At 33.6% G+C, this 18,430-nt stretch overlaps 4 protein-coding genes across 6 annotated transcripts; 1 reads left to right on the top strand and 3 right to left on the bottom strand.

Moving 5' to 3' along the window:
- Nucleotides 1-135: 135 nt before the first annotated feature.
- On the top strand, nt 136-3,027 carry LOC122397742 (DNA ligase 1-like). Its single transcript, XM_043397104.1, has 5 exons — nt 136-243; nt 669-1,128; nt 1,242-2,240; nt 2,319-2,571; nt 2,653-3,027. The coding sequence occupies exons 2-5, from the start codon at nt 691-693 to the stop codon at nt 2,787-2,789; spliced, it is 1,827 nt and encodes a 608-aa protein (XP_043253039.1). The 5' UTR covers nt 136-243; nt 669-690; the 3' UTR covers nt 2,790-3,027.
- A 1,109-nt stretch (nt 3,028-4,136) lies between these two features.
- LOC122397723 (paxillin-B-like) lies at nt 4,137-7,450 on the bottom strand. Of its 2 annotated transcripts, none has more exons than XM_043397076.1 (5): nt 7,391-7,450; nt 6,703-6,904; nt 6,339-6,628; nt 4,814-6,268; nt 4,137-4,720 (listed from the first exon to the last, which is right to left on the bottom strand). In XM_043397076.1, exons 3-5 carry the CDS (start codon nt 6,537-6,539, stop codon nt 4,367-4,369), a joined length of 2,010 nt encoding a protein of 669 aa, XP_043253011.1. In that variant the 5' UTR covers nt 6,540-6,628; nt 6,703-6,904; nt 7,391-7,450; the 3' UTR covers nt 4,137-4,366. The 2 variants fall into 2 exon arrangements, with proteins under 2 accessions (XP_043253011.1, XP_043253010.1); XM_043397075.1 differs by lacking the exon at nt 7,391-7,450 and adding an exon at nt 7,205-7,270.
- A 23-nt stretch (nt 7,451-7,473) lies between these two features.
- On the bottom strand, nt 7,474-11,425 carry LOC122397724 (probable ATP-dependent RNA helicase DDX55 homolog). The gene is made up of 7 exons (XM_043397077.1): nt 10,170-11,425; nt 9,960-10,067; nt 9,588-9,860; nt 9,153-9,511; nt 8,885-9,082; nt 8,104-8,794; nt 7,474-8,027 (listed from the first exon to the last, which is right to left on the bottom strand). The coding sequence occupies exons 1-7, from the start codon at nt 10,266-10,268 to the stop codon at nt 7,974-7,976; spliced, it is 1,782 nt and encodes a 593-aa protein (XP_043253012.1). The 5' UTR covers nt 10,269-11,425; the 3' UTR covers nt 7,474-7,973.
- Nucleotides 11,426-11,604: 179 nt separating this feature from the next.
- On the bottom strand, nt 11,605-17,084 carry LOC122397722 (ataxin-2 homolog). 2 transcript variants are annotated; one of them, XM_043397073.1, is made up of 10 exons: nt 16,735-17,084; nt 16,357-16,667; nt 16,073-16,181; nt 15,651-15,974; nt 15,335-15,571; nt 14,930-15,257; nt 14,558-14,850; nt 13,987-14,475; nt 13,731-13,911; nt 11,605-13,073 (listed from the first exon to the last, which is right to left on the bottom strand). In XM_043397073.1, the coding sequence occupies exons 2-10, from the start codon at nt 16,392-16,394 to the stop codon at nt 12,535-12,537; spliced, it is 2,538 nt and encodes an 845-aa protein (XP_043253008.1). In that variant the 5' UTR covers nt 16,395-16,667; nt 16,735-17,084; the 3' UTR covers nt 11,605-12,534. The 2 variants fall into 2 exon arrangements, with proteins under 2 accessions (XP_043253008.1, XP_043253009.1); XM_043397074.1 differs by having other exon boundaries at nt 13,743-13,911; nt 16,357-17,084.
- Between the last annotated feature and the right edge of the window lie 1,346 nt (nt 17,085-18,430).

Below are 18,430 nucleotides of genomic sequence, written 5' to 3' on the forward strand. Positions count from 1 at the left end.
GCTTGTTTGGGACATGATCTCTTCTACTGTAACTATGCCATAGTCACGTGGTCATGTTTACCGTAGACTTTCGAGTTGAACGCAGTATACCTTTCCTCAGAATTTACGTTAAAACTGTACTATAGATGATTTAACCAACCAATAGCGGGCTACGTAGTTACCGCGTCGTAGATTTTGCCGCGCAAACGTTGCGATCATCATTCGTGAGATAATTAACCGAATATACTTGGCAGTTGTGACTTTGTAAGTTGTTTGTTATTTTTCATTGTTCTGGTGATGTTTTCTTTGAATTTGTGACACGTTATATCGCAAGATATTTCATATTTGACAGTTTTATAATAAATGTTTATTAATGTTTTACAGCACGTTAATAACACGTTGATTGATTGTTGATAAATGTCTAAAGCAGGGCTATGTTTCTAATGCGAATGAAAATAATAATAATAACGATAATTTCTACCAATATTAGTTGGTTTTTCAAAATGCTTAATATCACAGCAACAAATAAAAAGAATTTAAGTTATGAACTATTTAAATTACTTTTCACAGAAGTTTGTTGTAATATGAAATATAGTAGAAATATATTTTTTGCAAAGCAATTGTTCTCAACTAGCTTTTTAATAGTCTAATGTTTATGTTTTGACAAATTAAAGTATAACTTTTTCAAGGTTTCAGGTGAGTTTATAAAAAATGTTGGAATCTGATCAAAGTGACAAAGAGACACAGGATGAGAGGCCTGCTCTGGAGGTACCTAATAAGTCCTTAGATACCAATGTACCAACACAAAAGAGAATACACGAAGACTCATCAGGGGATGAGAAGTTACATTCAGTTTCTAAGAAATTATGTACTTCTACCGATAAAGTTACAACCGAAGATAATAATACAGAATATATCCCAGAAGTTAATGGTAGCGTTAAAGATGTAAATGAATATGCAAAAAATATTAATACAACTGATGATAAAGATGATGCAAAATGTACATCTATGGTGGAAGAAAGTACAGGCAGCGATACAAAAGAATCGCACGATTTAAACTCTGAAAATGAGAACGAAGAAGAATGTATTAATACTAACGACGACGTCAAGACTAAGATTCCCAGTGAGACCTCAATGGATAGCAATAAGGTAATAAATCACATGTGTACTTTAAATTTTAAGTTGTGAAAATAAATTTGCACTGTAAGTGCTTTTTGCTTAAGACATTACTATGTTATAATATTTCTTTTTTTATCCAAAAGGATAATGTATCTACAGAATCTGATACAAATGTTGATGCAAAAGGAGAAATAACAAAGAAGGAAAAAACAGAGAAAGGAGACGATAACAGTAAACAGAAAAAGAAACACGGTAAATCACAAATACAAGATTCTGAAGTAGTGGAAGGGTTAGAACTTTCAGTAGAATGTGCCAGTGACAAAGAAACAAGTTCTTCTGAAAGCGAGGATGAGACGGATAAAAAACCTAAACCAAAAACGATAATTGTTAAAGCTAAACCTAACGATTCCGAACTTGATGTTAGTTCTTCAGAGGCAGAGAAATCAGATTCACAGGATGCAACTGAAGTACTGTCTAAACAAAATGCAAAAAAAGAAAAAAAAAGGGGTCGAACATCTTTCAGTAAAACAAAAGTTACCGATTCCGAAGAAAACGATGACATTTCGGATGAAGATTATAGTCCGCGAACTAAGAAGAAACTTAAGAAAACTACTGTAAATAAAAAAGCTGTAAAATTACCCTCAGAATCAAAAAGGGGGCGTGGTTCAGTGAAAAAGGCAACTCAAAATTTGGCTGTAAAGGATGCGGAAGAGAAGGAGGGTCATACATCTTCTAGTAAAGCAAATGCTACTGATTCTGAAGAAAATGATAGTGTTTCGGATGAAGATTATAGCCCACAAACTAAAAGGAAACTTAAGAAAACAGTAAGTAAAAAAGTTACAAAATCATCCTCAGAATCAAAAAGAGGACGGGGTGCAATAAAAACGGGAGCTCAAAAGTCAGTTGCGAAGGAGATGAAAGAGAAAGAAAAGGATGAGGATGAAGATGAGGAAAAGGATGAGGAGGAGGAAAAGGAGGAACAGGATGAGGAGGAAGATGCGGAGAAGGAAGCCGAAAACCCCAATACAATAGATAATAAGAAAACTGAGGAAAGTCCATCTGATGAAGAGTCAGCGAAAAGTAAGAGTGAAAATGAAAATGATAGTGACAATTCAAAAAATGAGAAACAAAAACCTGGTACCGTAAGTTCAATATTTTAATACCTAAAATTTTTTTTTTCTATAAATACATATTTGTAAAATATATTTGTATTATTATAGCAAAAATCTGAGGATAAAAGAATTGAGTCTATGAAAAAATTTATTAGAGCTGCTGGAATACATGTAAAATCTTATAATGAACTGTGGGCTGGGTGTAAAACAATTAAAGCAAAGGTAATGTGTCTTAAAGAGTTGTTAGAAAAAAATGGAGTTTTTGGAAGACCAACTTTGGAAAAGTGTAGAACAGTTAAACGCAGAAACGAAAAGTTGAAGGATGTTGCTGAATTGAGTACAAGCAATATTATATCAGAAGGTTTGCAATTTTATAAGTTTAACCATAAATTATGAAAATACGTAGTCTACGATTTGCAGTTGCAATGTGTATTACTTTTAGGACGTGTTACACGTGCCCAGAGAAATAAGGATTCTAACAAGGAGGTAACAAGAACGCCAGAAACTCCTACAAAACACCGCGAAGCACGGAATTCATTTAAAAGAGTTTTAAGGGTCGTTGATAGTGATTCGGAATGAAACTTTGATAAAATTTGAAGGTAATTTTTGAAAATTGTTTATCAAATACATCTACATTAATAATTTACTTACCTGAATGTGGTAAGTATATATTTCATCTTTTAATGTTCGAAATTACATATTACTTACGTTCTCTATAAGACACATGCATAAAGTAAACTGATACCAACCAAATTGAAGGTGGAAATAAGATATTATAAGATATTTCGTGTAACTGTATTTTACAATATTTATAGCAGAGGAAAAATTTACTTAAATACAAATTATTATAAAAATTGACTTTTTAATGTGAAATGAGATTTTTAACTTAAGAATTACTGTGTAAGAAAACTATTCTATGTACAACATTATTTTATGTGTTTTGAATATGTTTACGTATTAGTTTGAGAAATCTGATATTTACAACATTTTAAAATTGTATTATTATCTTATCTAATTATATTACCTTGTACTTGAAATTAGCTTACTTACTCGTAAGTGTAGAAAATATTGTGAGATCAAGGCAATTTTTGTTGGCTTCTTGCTTATGAAGGATTTCTTTGTAATAGGTATGTTATTTCTAGATTATTAATTGCGAACAGTTTAACGCTTCTTGATTAAAAATGATAACTACTGAAATAATATCCATTAAAAGTGTCAAAAGGTGTTGAACTAATTTTTAAATATATTTTTTTATTTTCAAAATTGTGTTAATCCTGTGTGGTTGGAATATTAAGCTGTCTTTTTCATCTGAAGAAGATAGAATGAGTTATATATAATTCGTTGAAATGATGGAAGATGTGAAAATTGTATTATAGCTGAAAAGTCAAAGTAGGGTTCTGGTTTGTTGATAAATTAAATTTCAATATTATGATTAAGTATTATTTGAAGTATAAATGTGTATAAGTGTATTTAAAAATAATTAACAGGTATTAATTATAGCAGACGCCTAGCGTTACTAAAAAACGAAAAAAGATAGATAGCTGATGTTAATTAAAATAATGTTGCTAAGCTTTTAGAAAATTGCAATTAATAAAAATGTCAATCTTTCATTCAAGTGAACCAAAACCCTGTCTTTAAGGAAAAGAAAGTACGACTATCAGTGCGCTCCAGCCGCAAAGGATTAAAAGTATGCAACTGTAATCAGCTTCTTTAGAAACTCAAAAGTACCTTATAAAATCATACAACTGTAATATTTTTTTCTAAAAATAATTTGAATTACATGTATTCTAATAAGTTTTTACAGAAATATCATAGATTTATAATGATTGAGTATTCTAATATGGTTATATTTAACAAAAGTAACATTTTTATTTCTTCTTTCTAATTAATATTATATTTATAATTAATCACAATGTTTTTAACATAAAGATTACAATTGATATTTGTTATAAAGTGCTTATGCATTAATTAAAAAATATATTTCTTTACACAAAACTGTGTAAAATCTGTTTTTTAATGATATATGCATTTCATATTAATAATGTATACAAAAAAAAATGAAGCTACATGCACTGTTTTATGGCAAAATATAAAAACAAAAGAAAATGAAAAAATATTATCAAAACGCGGGCAGTACATTGAATCTGATATTAAGTTTACGTATGTAGGAACTTCGAAATGCATTCTTTACTGCAGAATATTTTTTTCTCTTTAACTGCTATTCTACCATTCAATAAGTTTTTCTTACAAATGTAACAACAGAAACAAACTTCTGTTGCGTGAAAATGCAAGTCTTTCACAGGAACACCTTCCTGGTTAGCGGCAATTACCTTTTCGCATGCGTTACATGTTTTCGCATACGTTTTCTGATAACATGGAAGACATAATGGACGATCGTTCTCTGTGATATATTGTTTTCCAGCTAAAGGAACATCACAGTCCCAGCAACAAAAGTGTTTCACATGGTAATTATGACCTTCTGCGACAGTATACTCTCGAACAAAAATAAGCTGAAAAAGGAAACAGAAATTACATTGCAAAGCACGAAATATTAATAATCAATTGATTCATAAAAATTCAACACTTATACAAAACATGTTTACCTCATCGCAGGCAAAACATCTAGGAATTCCTAAAAATGTCGCTAAATCTCTGCCGCAATATAATTTATTTTTATAATAGAAGTATACTAGATCTGCTAATAATTCGTTGCATATATTGCAAACAAAACATCCGGGATGCCACATTGAATTTTTAGCTTTGTCAGTTATTACGGCGACATCGCCAACGTGTATCTCTCCTTTGCATTCGTGGCATTTTTGTGGCTTAGCAGCGTCCATTGTTAGTTCTTCGACAGCACCTTTTAGATGTTCTATGTTCGGTAAATTTTGTATTTGTTGATTTGTTCCGCCGATAGTTTTGTAAGGGAATATTTGATTTTGTAATTGTTGAGAATAAATAACAGTAGAAGGTGCCACGAGATTACTCAATTTTGCTTCATGATTAGCGGTATTAGAAAATTGTTGACATGTTTGTGGTAATGGCATTGGTAAGGAAGACGAACCTTCTTTTAATTTCGTAGGAGTCAGCAATGTATTTTCTTTTACTTTGTCCTTATCATCTATATTAATAATTACTGTAGAGTCAAGAGGAGCAGATTGAACTATTTGTGAATTAGGCTTTATTACTTCTTTTTCTGCCTTTATTGATTTGGGTTCGACAGCGTTTCTTTCTACTTTTTGAATTCTGTCTCCTGTTAGAGTCAACACTCCAGGAGAATTTTGTATGGCAACAGTGACAGCTGCTCTCTCGGTCCCTTTATCAATATTTTTTATTTGCAAACCAGCGTTATTATTTTTAGCTAATAAATCATATGAATCTAAATTTCTTGCAAAACTGGGAGCATTGTGTGATGCCTGTACTTGATTTTCTTGGTTGCTATATTTATTTGTAAGTTTTTCTCGTATGAACATCAGACCCTTTTTATCTAATGTACTACCAATTATATCGTTGGCGTGTACTGTGCTAGGAGGAAGAAATGCATCTGCTAATATAGTTTCTGCAATAGCGGTATCATCGTTGATCGGATTAAAGTGCGTAAGATTAGAGGATGAATTCTTGAATATATCTTCAATTCCTTCAGTATTTGGAAACTTTAAACGTTCAGTCATTGAACTGTCTTTGTTTACAATATCATGATGATTGTTATCAGATTTTGGGCAATTAATTGGATAAATACCCTTGTCGTAAAACCTAGATTTAATTGGTTCTGATTTTACAGTCTCACTGCTGTTACTATTTATGTTATATTTTTCAAGAACTGCTATATCGTTGATGTTATTAACGTTAGTTAGTGTTTCTAAATTAGGTGCGTTGTGTTTGTTCCATTTATCATGGAAATCTTTTTTGTACGAACTTTTCGGAGTAAAACTACTTGGCGTGCGCAATTGAACCATATTTGATGGTACAGTAGGTTTATTTTGTGGACTAAAACGTTGCATGTCGGTTGCATTAGCGGGTGTCATTAACGATCGTTCGAACGGGCGAGCACTTAGTATCTATAATATAAAAAAAACATATATTATAATCAATAAATGTCACAATAAAATTTTTATTACAATAATTTACCTTTGTCACTGTTCCCTGTCCCACGTATTTTTTTATGCTTTCCAAATACTTCTCAAATTGCTTCATTTCTTGTTCACTCAGTTTATCACAAACTTTATAATCTATGTCATGAAGGGGAAACTGTTTCTGTAATAATTGTCTTCTCAGAGCTGCACCAGCTGACCCTTTAATAGGCAACTTTTCTACTGGGAAGGCTTTCATATAATCTGCAGCAAGTTCTTTTGTTGTATCTGGTGGTATCCATTCAAATGCTTCTTCTGCATGTTCTCTTTCATTATGTATATGTAATACTAAAAAAGAAAGAAATTAATAATTATTATAATATATATTAAATAGATCATAATTTAATTTTAATGATATTTACAAACGGGTTTCTTCTTGTATTTTCTTGAGGAACCAAATAACAAATCAAACTGTGGAAAATCTTCATCGTCTACATCATGATCATCTTTACTGCATTTACAATTTTTACAAGTCTTTCTCCAAAAATGCAAGTCCAAACCCGGGCATGTTGCTTTACAAATCACACAAGGTGCACCTGCTCCAGCTTCGTGCGCCAATCGAGGCTAAACAAAGTAACTAAAATGATCTCAAAATCCTTTTATGCCTCTAAATAAATTTATTAATAATTTATGAATACAATCTCTCGCACACGGATTCCTTTCATTCTTAATATGTAATTTATTTTTTTGAGTTGTTAAAAAATAGAATTCTATTGTAACAATAGATCTATAGAATATAGTTATAAAAAGAAACTTTTCTGAACAACTGCTTTTTGTAAATAATACAATGAAGATATGAAGTTGTAAGAAAATTTAAAAAACATGTTTATTTTTAGTAAGATTTTGAACTTGTCAGAGACCCACCTTTCTCTTTCGATTTTCTAGTTCTAACAACCATTTCGGCCGATCGTTTGATTCTATATCGCTCATTTTGAGTTAGTTTCTCTTGATTATTATATTGTTCTTTTATATAAATAGATATAACCGTAACAATTTAATAAAATATAAGCTCGTATAGTTCCTTGACACTTGCACGAACGCGTGACTCACCGCTATAGCTCACGACTGTAGTTCAGAGGACCAGTGCTTACGTTTTCCCCTTCTACCATACTCGACCTAAGTGGGGACCACTCAAAGATGAATTTCTTCAAAGGGACCACACATACACATACTATACAGTATTCACATATGTGTACGCCGGCATTCTCCTCAGTGATACTCAACAGATGATTACGCATGTACTTTTCCATGAGGGAACAATATAAAGAATCTTATTTCCACAAAAATCTTTTAATTTATTTAACACGAACCATATTTAATAAATTGTATAGTTGTTTTAAATTTTCGGAAAAAGTGTTCCGTTTTCAAGAAAATGCCAATACATATTTCATTGGCAAGGATTTATTTTTATCTGAGTATCACTGAGTAGATATCTTTATCGCGCTTGTTTATATACCAGATAAGAATTCATATAGGATAAGTGGAATGAGATTGTTCAAAAGCAGTCATAGTGGGGACTATAGGATCTCATGCTATAAACACCTTAGTACAATTGTTTACCTTATCACTTTATGGGTGATAGTATTTCGTATATACAAATGTACAAAAAAAACATTACGGAGTACCATATTTTTCACACGCTGTTTTTATCAATTCCAAAAGCCGCATCAAATTCTTCGTGCGAAATCTGGAACAGTTATCGTGAATGTAATCACTGATTGCAAGTAATTTGTCATTTTCGAAATTATGTGCATTAAAGATACCTTTTTCTTCTTCAATTTCTTAATTAACGCGATATCCTTCGCCAATTCTTCGATATCTTCTTCGTTAATTTTTCTTTTTCGTTTCTTTGTCGGGTTCGTTGACACTTTCTGTTTCAGTTTTTTCTCTTTGCGTTTCTTACGATTTTCTTGTTTGTCCAGTTTTTTCTTTTTAGCTTCGGACCAAGATTCGGTTTCTTTGCGTTTACATTTACGTCCTGTTGGCCATACACCGCTATCCCGAAAGATCTTCAGTTTTTCTAAACGATGTTGCTCCTTTTGTTTGTTTGAATAAGCAATTGAATTAGTATCAATGTTTTCGGGTTCGAAGGCCGATGTATCTCTTCCTTTAAGTTCAGGCATTCGAGGCATTCGTAGTAGGCCAAAACTCAGTGCAAGTTTACCCAGATCAATGTCTTTTAATCTTAGTATCAAATTACATTCGTGTTTATTGTATGCCTGTATGTATGATACAAACGCCCTGTTGGCTTTATCAAAAAGGAGACGATCTTTTTTCTGTAAATTTCTCATACACTTTAAACATTTTTCATACAAAATTACAGATGGTTCCAATGTTATATTTTGTAAATCTACTTTTTGATTTCTTTTGATGAAATCTACATATGTATCTTCTGTTTTCAGTAGGAATAATAACGCATTTCCTTCGTTGCCAATTCTGGCAGTCCTGCCGCATCTAGAACGAAAAGTAAATTCGATTATAAATAAAACTTAACTTGGAAATTAAGCTTTATATCAACATCTTAAATAATTTTAATATTCCCACCTATGGACAAAACTACTAGCCGAACATGGGGGATCATATTGTAACACCCAATCTACTTCTGAAATATCAACACCTCGAGCCATTACGTCCGTGCAAATTAAAATGCCGCTTTTGATATTTCGAAATTCATTAAATACTTTATACCTCTTGGTCTTCATTTTGCCATGAATTGCAAGTATTTGAACCAATGGCAGCAGTCTAAAAATGTAACACATTATAAGATCTATTTTCATAGACTTACATTCAATTACATTGCAGTTGTACTCACGCCTGTATAACATAACTAAAATAATCTACACACGCGCAGGTAGATAAAAATATCATATACTTTAAATTAGTTCCCTTTTGTTGAATAAAGTCTATCATTGTAGATAACTTGTACTCTACATTGACAATAGTATAATTGTTTTTTAAGTTTGACGGTGTAGAAATATTTGCTTTTTCTTTAACAGATACCAAAGCTGGATTTCTCAATCCTGCTCTGATTAACTGCTGTAATTCCTTTGTTTGTGTTGCAGAAAATAAACCTGTTCTTCTGAGACGTGGTAGATAACTTAATATTGTATCTAATGTCGCAGAAAAACCCAAGTCTAACAATCTATCTGCTTCATCTAAGATTAATATTTCCTGAAAATGAGATGATTAGAACTTACATTAGAAAAATGCATTGTTAGTGAAATATTTGATATTTAGAATTAATTACCAGTGATTTCACACGAGCTGCCAAATTTATGCTTTTGCAATTACATAATATATCTTCTAATCTACCAGGTGTTGCCACGATAATATTCACAGCTGCTTTAAGTCTGTCAGCATCTTCTGCAATCGTCGTACCTCCAACAAGTAATATTTGTTTTAAATATGGAATATTGTCTAAAAACTTTTGTAGAACTTCATTTATTTGTACAGCTAATTCTCTGGTAGGGCTGATTATTATTGCTCCAATTTCTGTAGGCTTCCATTTCTCTTGTCGTTTCTGTTTTATGTGCAAACAATTTATTTAATATCTATTCCTTTGTGTTAAACAAATGTTATCTGAGATACATTAGATGTTTATAAAATTTTCTTTAAATACCTGTAAAATTTCTAATAAGGGGACTATGAATGCAATTGTTTTTCCACTACCTGTTACTGCTTCTGCTGCAACATCTTTCCCCTTCAATAATAGTGGAATAGAAGCTGCCTATACATAGTTAAATAAAAAATTTCACATAAAGGGCAACTTTCGTTAAAAAACGTAAACAATGCTTTTATATAAATCAATGATTTCTAGTACATATTTTACCTGCACTGGTGTCATAGAAGAGAATTTTAATTCCTCAATGGTTTTCAATACAGAATCACTTAAAGGCACTTCTAATTCTTTCCATTTTTGTGTCTTCATTGTAATTTTTTAAGTTGTACGCGTTATACGAATTAAGCTATTAAAAATCGCATGTGTTTTTAACATAACGATTTTTCATATAATTCCGGTCCTTTTAGGTTATGTTCGTCAATGCATCTCATTGGTACAGTTACTGTTAATTTAATGGTTCCCAAATGTTTAAAATTTCTATTGTTTTTTTGAAAATATTAAGTTTATTTTAAACAAAGAATGTCTAAGTAAGACATGATCTTGACCACAAGAGGGACATATTACGTTTTACGATTAAAGCTTAATATAAAACTAGAGTAGCGTGGAAAATAAATCATTGTGTACAAGTTGGCTTTTAACGCATTGACTTTATTTTGATGTTTTTTTAAATCTCTTCGATATAAAATTTGTGTCTAACGATGCCACACACTCAACTATCTCTCAGATAAGGATCGTCCTTACCTCCGTTTCCTTTATATACACGACTAGGTCTAAGGCCGTAATTCAAATTCTTTTTCAATGCCATAGCATCCGACAGTACTTGTTTACACGTAAGAGGTACACAATTAATTCAAATGTTTCGATAACAATTTTTGAGTATTTAACGCAATGCATTCTTCCCGAACTGTTCGGCAATAAAATATCGTTTGTATGTTACAATTTTAAATTTCATTGAACTTTTCCTACTTGGTAACATGAGCTATTTATAAAAAAAAAAAAAAAGAAGCAAATTCGTGTATAAAGGCTTTACATAGATCATGCATTACCTATGTAAACCATGCGTAAATTTAAAATGTTCTAATACTGAAATAATAACTCGATTATCAAATGAAATATGGCTAAAGTTATTTTCTTTTATCATATTATTTGTTAGCATAACATCTTTGTCTTTTTGTCTATTCGAACAAAAACTAAAATATGTATATGTTAGTGTAGATACAGTGTGTAACATCGGAATTTTATGCCCTGAGTCACTGAACAGAAATAATATAATTTTTTAGTACAGGACATTTGTACCCCTTTACATATTCACAGATGCTTTTCTGTCACGACAATCGTCTCGTCGTTTTCAACGACATTGTTTATCGGACCCTTTTTTGTTTTCTTATACGACATTTTTCCTAATTCGACTTAGTCTCTGCTTTGAGGATGTTATGTATCAGCATCTCATAACAAAATCCATCGTCAACAAACTGCAAAATTTTAAACTGCATCTGGATACATTCGTCATCGTGTCTTTCAACTTCGCACATTCGTATGTAATTTGATCAAATTTAGAAGAGTTACATCGATCTATTTCTATGCTTTCTGTTCATTGCAGTGAAATATCACGTATGAAAGCGCGAGCAGAAAAATATGCCATATATTCTATTTACATCATTCCAATAATTACTTTGTGTAAAAAAAAAAAAGATTTTTTACTCGCGTAACATACCCGCAATTTTTCCGCTTTTTTTTAGTACTTCGATCTTTCTCGAAGATACGTACACCATCAGCCTATCAGATAGCACTCTGCATCAACCTCACAGGTTGGATTTTGGCTTAATAAATGTTTACAAAGTAGTGCGAACTACTATAATTGAGATTGAAATGTTTTTAAATTTCGTAATAGTCACAGTCCCTCCTTGTTGTCTTTTCCATTTTCTAAGATATTATGTAGGCACCGCCTATCAATATACGATTTCAAAGTATATCTTGGTTGCCAATTTACTTTTTACATTCTGCCTTTTTTTTTTTTTTTTTTTTATAAATCAACCTTCAAAATGATGTATTCTTTTCATGTATAATATATAAATTAATAATTCATAGTTTTTTTTTTATGGTTGTAAATTGCATATTGAAGTGTGTTCCGTGTGATAAAAAAATTCAAACATAATATTCGAGGGACTAAACATTATCGTAGGTCACTCGCAATTAACTGACCTATTCAAAAAAGTCACTTTCAAGATGATCAGCACTTTGCTTTACATTAATGCAACATTATCTACTTATAAAACCTTTCCTCCATAAAGATTGCTGTTTATTACTTGAGTTAGTTTAAAAGATGTATTACTTTTGTCTGGAATGATATCGCTACTATCAAGAAAAAAAACAAACAATGTTTAGACGTTAAGGCTAAAAAATGATGGAACATACACAGCTGCTTATTGGTGTATCAATATAATATTACAAGCAATAAGTGAAAGCCTCTTCAAGTGCCTAATGCCATCGTGAAAGTAACTTGAATTTGTAAACCTTATTCTATCTCTGCAGAATACTAGTAGTTCCTTCTTTCTTCATCCATTTTTGATCGCAGCTACTGATTGTGCGGCAAAATCACTGGTATAGTTTGCTGCGCTCCAGGAGGTGGCTGCGGCGGTAGGTATTGCATGTGATGTGGTGGTAACGGTATATGAGGAGGAATTATAGGACACATTATTGGATAACTTGCAGCATGGCCTTGGGGAGGTGGTGGAGGATATGTGGGTTGTGGAGTACCAGGAGGATTGTAAGTGCCTGGCGTATGTGGTGGATTGGGATTAGCTGGAGAGGGGGTCTGACTTGGTGGTTGTTGGGCAACGTGTGGGTGGGGATGTGTATGTGGACCCATATACTGAATACCAGGAGCCTGTGGTCCTGGCGAGTCATGATGATGATAAGGTGTAGCCATATGTGGCGGTGGTGGTGGTGCCTGAACCATGCGTACCATCTGTTGATATGCTGGTTGGCCAGGATAAGGCACCTGGAATGGTGGTTGCAGAGGGGCCGGTGCCATTAAAGGCTGTCCAGTTGCCGCTACCACTTGCATTTGAGAAGCTATATCTTGTGCGCGATGCTGCGCATGCATCACCGGCACTGGAATAATCACAATAAGGTATAACTTACATTACAAATAAAATCAAATAAACATTACTAATATATTAAGAAAGAGAATCTTTGTGTTTCTTAACCTTTTCATGCCTACCGTATCAGTTTCGGTACACACCAGTTTCGCGTAACTTTTATTCTTATTGCAATATTAACTGTGTTGTTCTGTGTTCAGTATAATTTTTCGATACGACGTTTAGACTGATGAGCATTAAAAAAATAAAAATAATATTCACTGCAACGAGGTGCGAACACGATGACGTAATTTTATGGTTTATATTTATAGAGAGACAAATGACTGATTATAACAGACTTAAAAATAGCTTCGTTGCGAAAGTCAAATAATTTTGATTATGTACATTGCTATAAAATGCAAAAGCTTAAAAAAATGCGAGCAAAGCGACACATTTTTTTAAGTATAGGTGGAATGTTACTACTTTGAATATTATTTAGAAAATATATATATATATTTAATGAATTTCAGAACCTGCAACCAGATATGCATAGATTTTTGTAAATTGCACGTGACTTCCAGATTTAGGTCGCACGCTAGAATCGCTGACTGCGAAAATGTTAAAATAGCACCAGGAAACCTTTATTAACATAGAGAATTGGATTAGAGAATTGGAAATAAGATGCGGATACCTAGATACTGACCCTTCCGGAACCTTGTCACAGGTTGAGCCGGTGGTTGACTGAAAGCAGTTGGTGGTTGGCTAGTCATAACGTATGCAGGCATAACTACAGTTGCAGGCATTGTTGCACCAGTGTATTGTGGTGTTTGCGGAGTATGCGGTCTACTAGGCGTTGGTGTGCTTGGAGATCGCTAAAAGTATGCAGTTATCACATTTATTATCTAATTATAATTCAAATATTTTATATCGATATGTAATTAGCTTACCTGTGTGAAAGGCTTAGTATTTGGATTGAATTCTTTAGCATTTGGATTTAACGTCGACTTCTTGAAAGCCGTCGTAATTTTGTCAACAGTAGATTCTTGTGGGGCTTGTGGCGCAGTAACTGCTGGTTCCTGTGGTGCAGTAGCACCTTGAGAGGGACTCGTAGGTCTTACAGGTAACGGTCCTGGCGGTGGTTTACTAGTAACAACAGTTTCTTCTTGAACTGTTTGATTTTGATGTTGCTGTGGCTGTTGTGTACTTGGATGTTGCTGTGGCGGTTGTTGTTGCGTTTGTGGCGGCGCTGTATGTTGATGGGGCGATTGATGATGTGTCTGAGTAATTTGTGTCGAAGAATGAGAATCTTGTGGATGCTGATGTTGTTTTCTTGTTACTGGGGGTGCGTCTTGTGCTTGTGTGTCTGTTAATTTGAAGTCTGTGGCAAATTGTCTTAATTCTGAATGTTGTTCTTCTCTACTGCGGGGTGTTGGAACCTTCGATAATACATAAATTTTTTGTAATTATTTCGTAAAAATAGATACTTCAGAAAACAATTTATAGATAGAATTTTATTACCTTTCTATGATCTGATTTGTGTGAAACTATCTCACACCGTTGTCCTTCTACCGAAGTTTGTTGCTGTAACTGACTGTGTTGTTGATGCGACGATTGCTGGTGAGACGTAGTAACGTTTGTCTGAGGGAATGGTGCTGGTGGTGCTTTGTCAGCTTGATATACTTGCTGCCTTCCAGGACGTTCCCGTTTCTCTGTGCTTATTTTATTCGACGAAGATTGCTGTTGGGGTGGTGGAAAATTTACTTGCGGTATAGAAGGAGCAGCTTGAGATTGTGTTTGTTGCATCACAGGTACTATAAATATCGTAATAAAATGTTGATCAAATATGACAAATATTTAATTAGTATCATTGTAAATGTAATTTTTTAATACCTGGTGGTGGTGGTTGCGTTGCTGGCGGAGGTACAAATGGTCGTGGAGAATTATTATATGTAACCACTACTCCACTAGGTGGCATTCCCATATTTATAGGTACTGGATGTTGTACAGAGGGATGAGCGCTTTGCATTCCAATCGGAAGATTAGAAGAGGGGGGAATATTAATGTTTACATTGGACGGAGATTGTTGATTGAAAACATTTTTATTGGTAGTCGCGGGTCCTGGCGAAGATGGGGGTTCGTTAGATCTCATTAATTTTCCACTGTTTCCATTTTTCTTCTTCAGTGGGGGTGGAATATATTTACCCTCGTTGGGTCTTACCTAAAATTATGCGTAATTAAAAGACAAACTGATTCCATGCTTTGTTACACGATTATGACAATAATAATAAACTGCACCACAGCTGCAAATCTTTCCTCTTCATCACCATTTTCTAATTCTAATCGCGCTTTGTGATTTGGTTGTGATTCTATTTCATTCGCTATTTCCGCAGCCTTTTGTTCTTGTTCTTTGTAATCTTTTGTATCTTTCCTTTGAAGTGGCAAAGTGTAGGCTGCCAAAGTTGGTTCGTACGTCGTTTGCACTCCATATTTTTGTTCATTTTTACGAAACATATCATTGGCATCCCATCCATTCTAAGAAAATTGTATGTACAAATTTAAAAGTGATTTATCTATATATTTATATGTATATTTGATTGTAAAAAATACTTACGGTAGTACCATCTAATTCTAAATCATCCCCATTCATGGTAGCAGGGGCATCCCAAGGTTCTAATTCTTTTTCACCAATTATACCATTGTATTTACTAATTGCAGTGTCCGTTTGGAACGTGTCGCGTATAGCATAATCTAAATCAACATCCTTGGCAGACATAGTTATGATATCTTGTGGCTTAAAAATCAATTTTTCTACTACACTGTCCACGCTTATTTTTCCCGAACCTTCTACGCGATGTGCCATTTCTAAGACAACGTCAAACTGACTGGAGAATGTGCGAAAAATACCTTCATATACAGAACCATTCAATGTTTGAATCTGTAGTAAGAATACAAACATAAGGAAATAGTAAATGATAAATATCATTTATTTTATATTCTACATGTTAATTATAATTATAAAACAAATTCTGATACCTGTACAATGTTACCAACATGACTGGTTATCGCATGCATAAAATGAGCATTGTTATATACACCTTCTGCAGCAACACATCTTTCTTGTGGGCCACGGGCACGAGGAGATCTATAAGTGATATTTATAAATGCATATTATATGCTAGCTTATATAAACATTGTTTATGTATCATTTGTAGAGAAACATTAACATCAAAAAATTGTTGACACCAGTAAAAAGTAAAAACGAGGAATTTAAGGGCACTAAGGAATTTGCTTGAAAATGGGATGGGGAAAACAGGTACCTGTTGGTATTCGAACGATTCTTTCTTTTGCTATTCATTTTGCCACCCGACGAGGACTCTTCACCAGAGGTTGGTGGATTTCTGCCGCCGGTTTGTTGCGGGCCTTCTCGTTTCCTAGTGGGGACCGGAATTTTGACTAATTTCCCGGTGACTGCTCAACGTCAAAAATATATTTTCGACCAAACGTCCCGATACGGGATGATATTGAGAACCCTTTATTTTACGGACTCCTCGTTAGATGCGGAAAGCTTCAATTTGAAATCTTGTTCGACCCCAGAACGATTGACAGGAGGCCGTACTGGCCGTAACAACTATCAACATTCACGACCGTTTTTGAATCACGATCGTTTGTAGGTTATGCGCCAATGGTATTGTTACCTAAACACTTGTTCGCGAAAGTCTAGCGCGTGCGTGACTTTCGAGTTTAAAGAGATACAAGAGTGCGAATAAAGAAAGCAGGAACACTTGGTATTCGAAGAGACGTACGGGGGAACACGGTGTCTGCCCGCCACGACACACACGATATCTTGCTGGTGCGTGACGTAACTCCGATCTCCTTACGCAGGAAATCACCCTTATGGAATTTCGCGTCGTGGGAGCTTAGAAAGGAACGGTAGGAGCCCCGAACAATGATTTTGGCCACGATATTGTATTTCTACTTAATTAATCAACATGTGATAAAAGATAAAACTTAGCACAAGTCGCCCGATCAGCCTGATCCCGGTGACTGTCGGATACAGTCGCCACCTAGTGAGAAATAAATGGATCATGCGATAAAGATCATTCGCAATTCCCTGCAAAGACCGTGTTTTCATTGTGCGTCGTCGATGCATGCACTTTCCTTCCTATTGAGAATCGACCTTGAATCTATTTGATATATACCTACTTGTATTAACTCGCCTATATTAAAATAAATTTACGATAATAAATAATTCTAGAATTTGTAATTTGTAAACTCTGCTATATTTTCGTATTAAATAAAATCATTGGACGGTTTTAAAATTATATTTTCAGAAGATCGTTTCCGTCGATTAAAATTGTTGCGCGCGCCTTCACCGTCGTCGGTGCATACTGCGTGTAATTTTCGAACGATACTCTTCGTCCTATCGGATATAAAATTGTCCACTTGACCCAGGACGTTGACACATTGAATTATCCACTCGAATCCTCTATTTATTCTTTCCGATCTGCTAGTACGAGCACCCAACCCACTTGATACAGAATTTGTAAGTCTTCCAATGTTATCTTTGCGTTCCTTGGCAAATATCACTCCAGCGTTCGTCATTATTATCTGATAAAAATTCAATGCAGTTTTGAATTATAAATTTGAAATGAGAAAGAAAGGAAGAAAATTGTTCGACTCACCATAGATGTCGCAAAAAGCAACAACAATAAAGCCCTCATTTTTTTTTTTTGAAAGCAATTCTCACATTTAAATTTCGTAAAACTGAAAATACTCGTACAATGCGTACAGAGTTTGTCGTCGAGCTCTTACGCCTCAGTTTTTGACTTTGTCATGAACACAATGGAGTACCATATTACCGATACTTTTTAACGAACTGGCCGTGTCTGCCAATAAATATATTTATTTCGTTTGAATGTTTTTCATTGAAACGGTATACGCTGACACGAGTAACAGAAAAAAATGGAACATTCTTAAAGATTGAGCAATTTGCTTAGCAAGCATAAGTATCCAAATTGTTGTTTCACAATGCATAATGGTATTTTGCAAAGGCAAGTGAAATAATACTTGTTTATCTAACTTTAACTGATCACTGAATTTTCAACAATTAGTGCCATAACTTCATTGGAAGAAAAGTATTGATATGTATTGATATAAGAAGATAAGTAATTTTAAATAGCCTTTTTTTATATATTTTTAATCTGATATATCAATGATATTATACTATTTCAACATTGTTCCAATAGATGATGCAGCTTTCAAGTATTTCTGGTAAGAAGTACATGGTTTTTATCATAACAAAGTTTGGTAACCATTGGTATACATATATACATGGTTTTATTCGATGTTTAACATTTGAAGGATAAAACAAAGGAATGGTAAAACTAAAAA

Source organism: Colletes gigas, unplaced genomic scaffold (genome assembly GCF_013123115.1).
Source record: "Colletes gigas isolate AHSC1104 unplaced genomic scaffold, ASM1312311v1 Colletes_gigas_Sc00010, whole genome shotgun sequence".
NCBI lineage: Eukaryota > Metazoa > Arthropoda > Insecta > Hymenoptera > Colletidae > Colletes > Colletes gigas.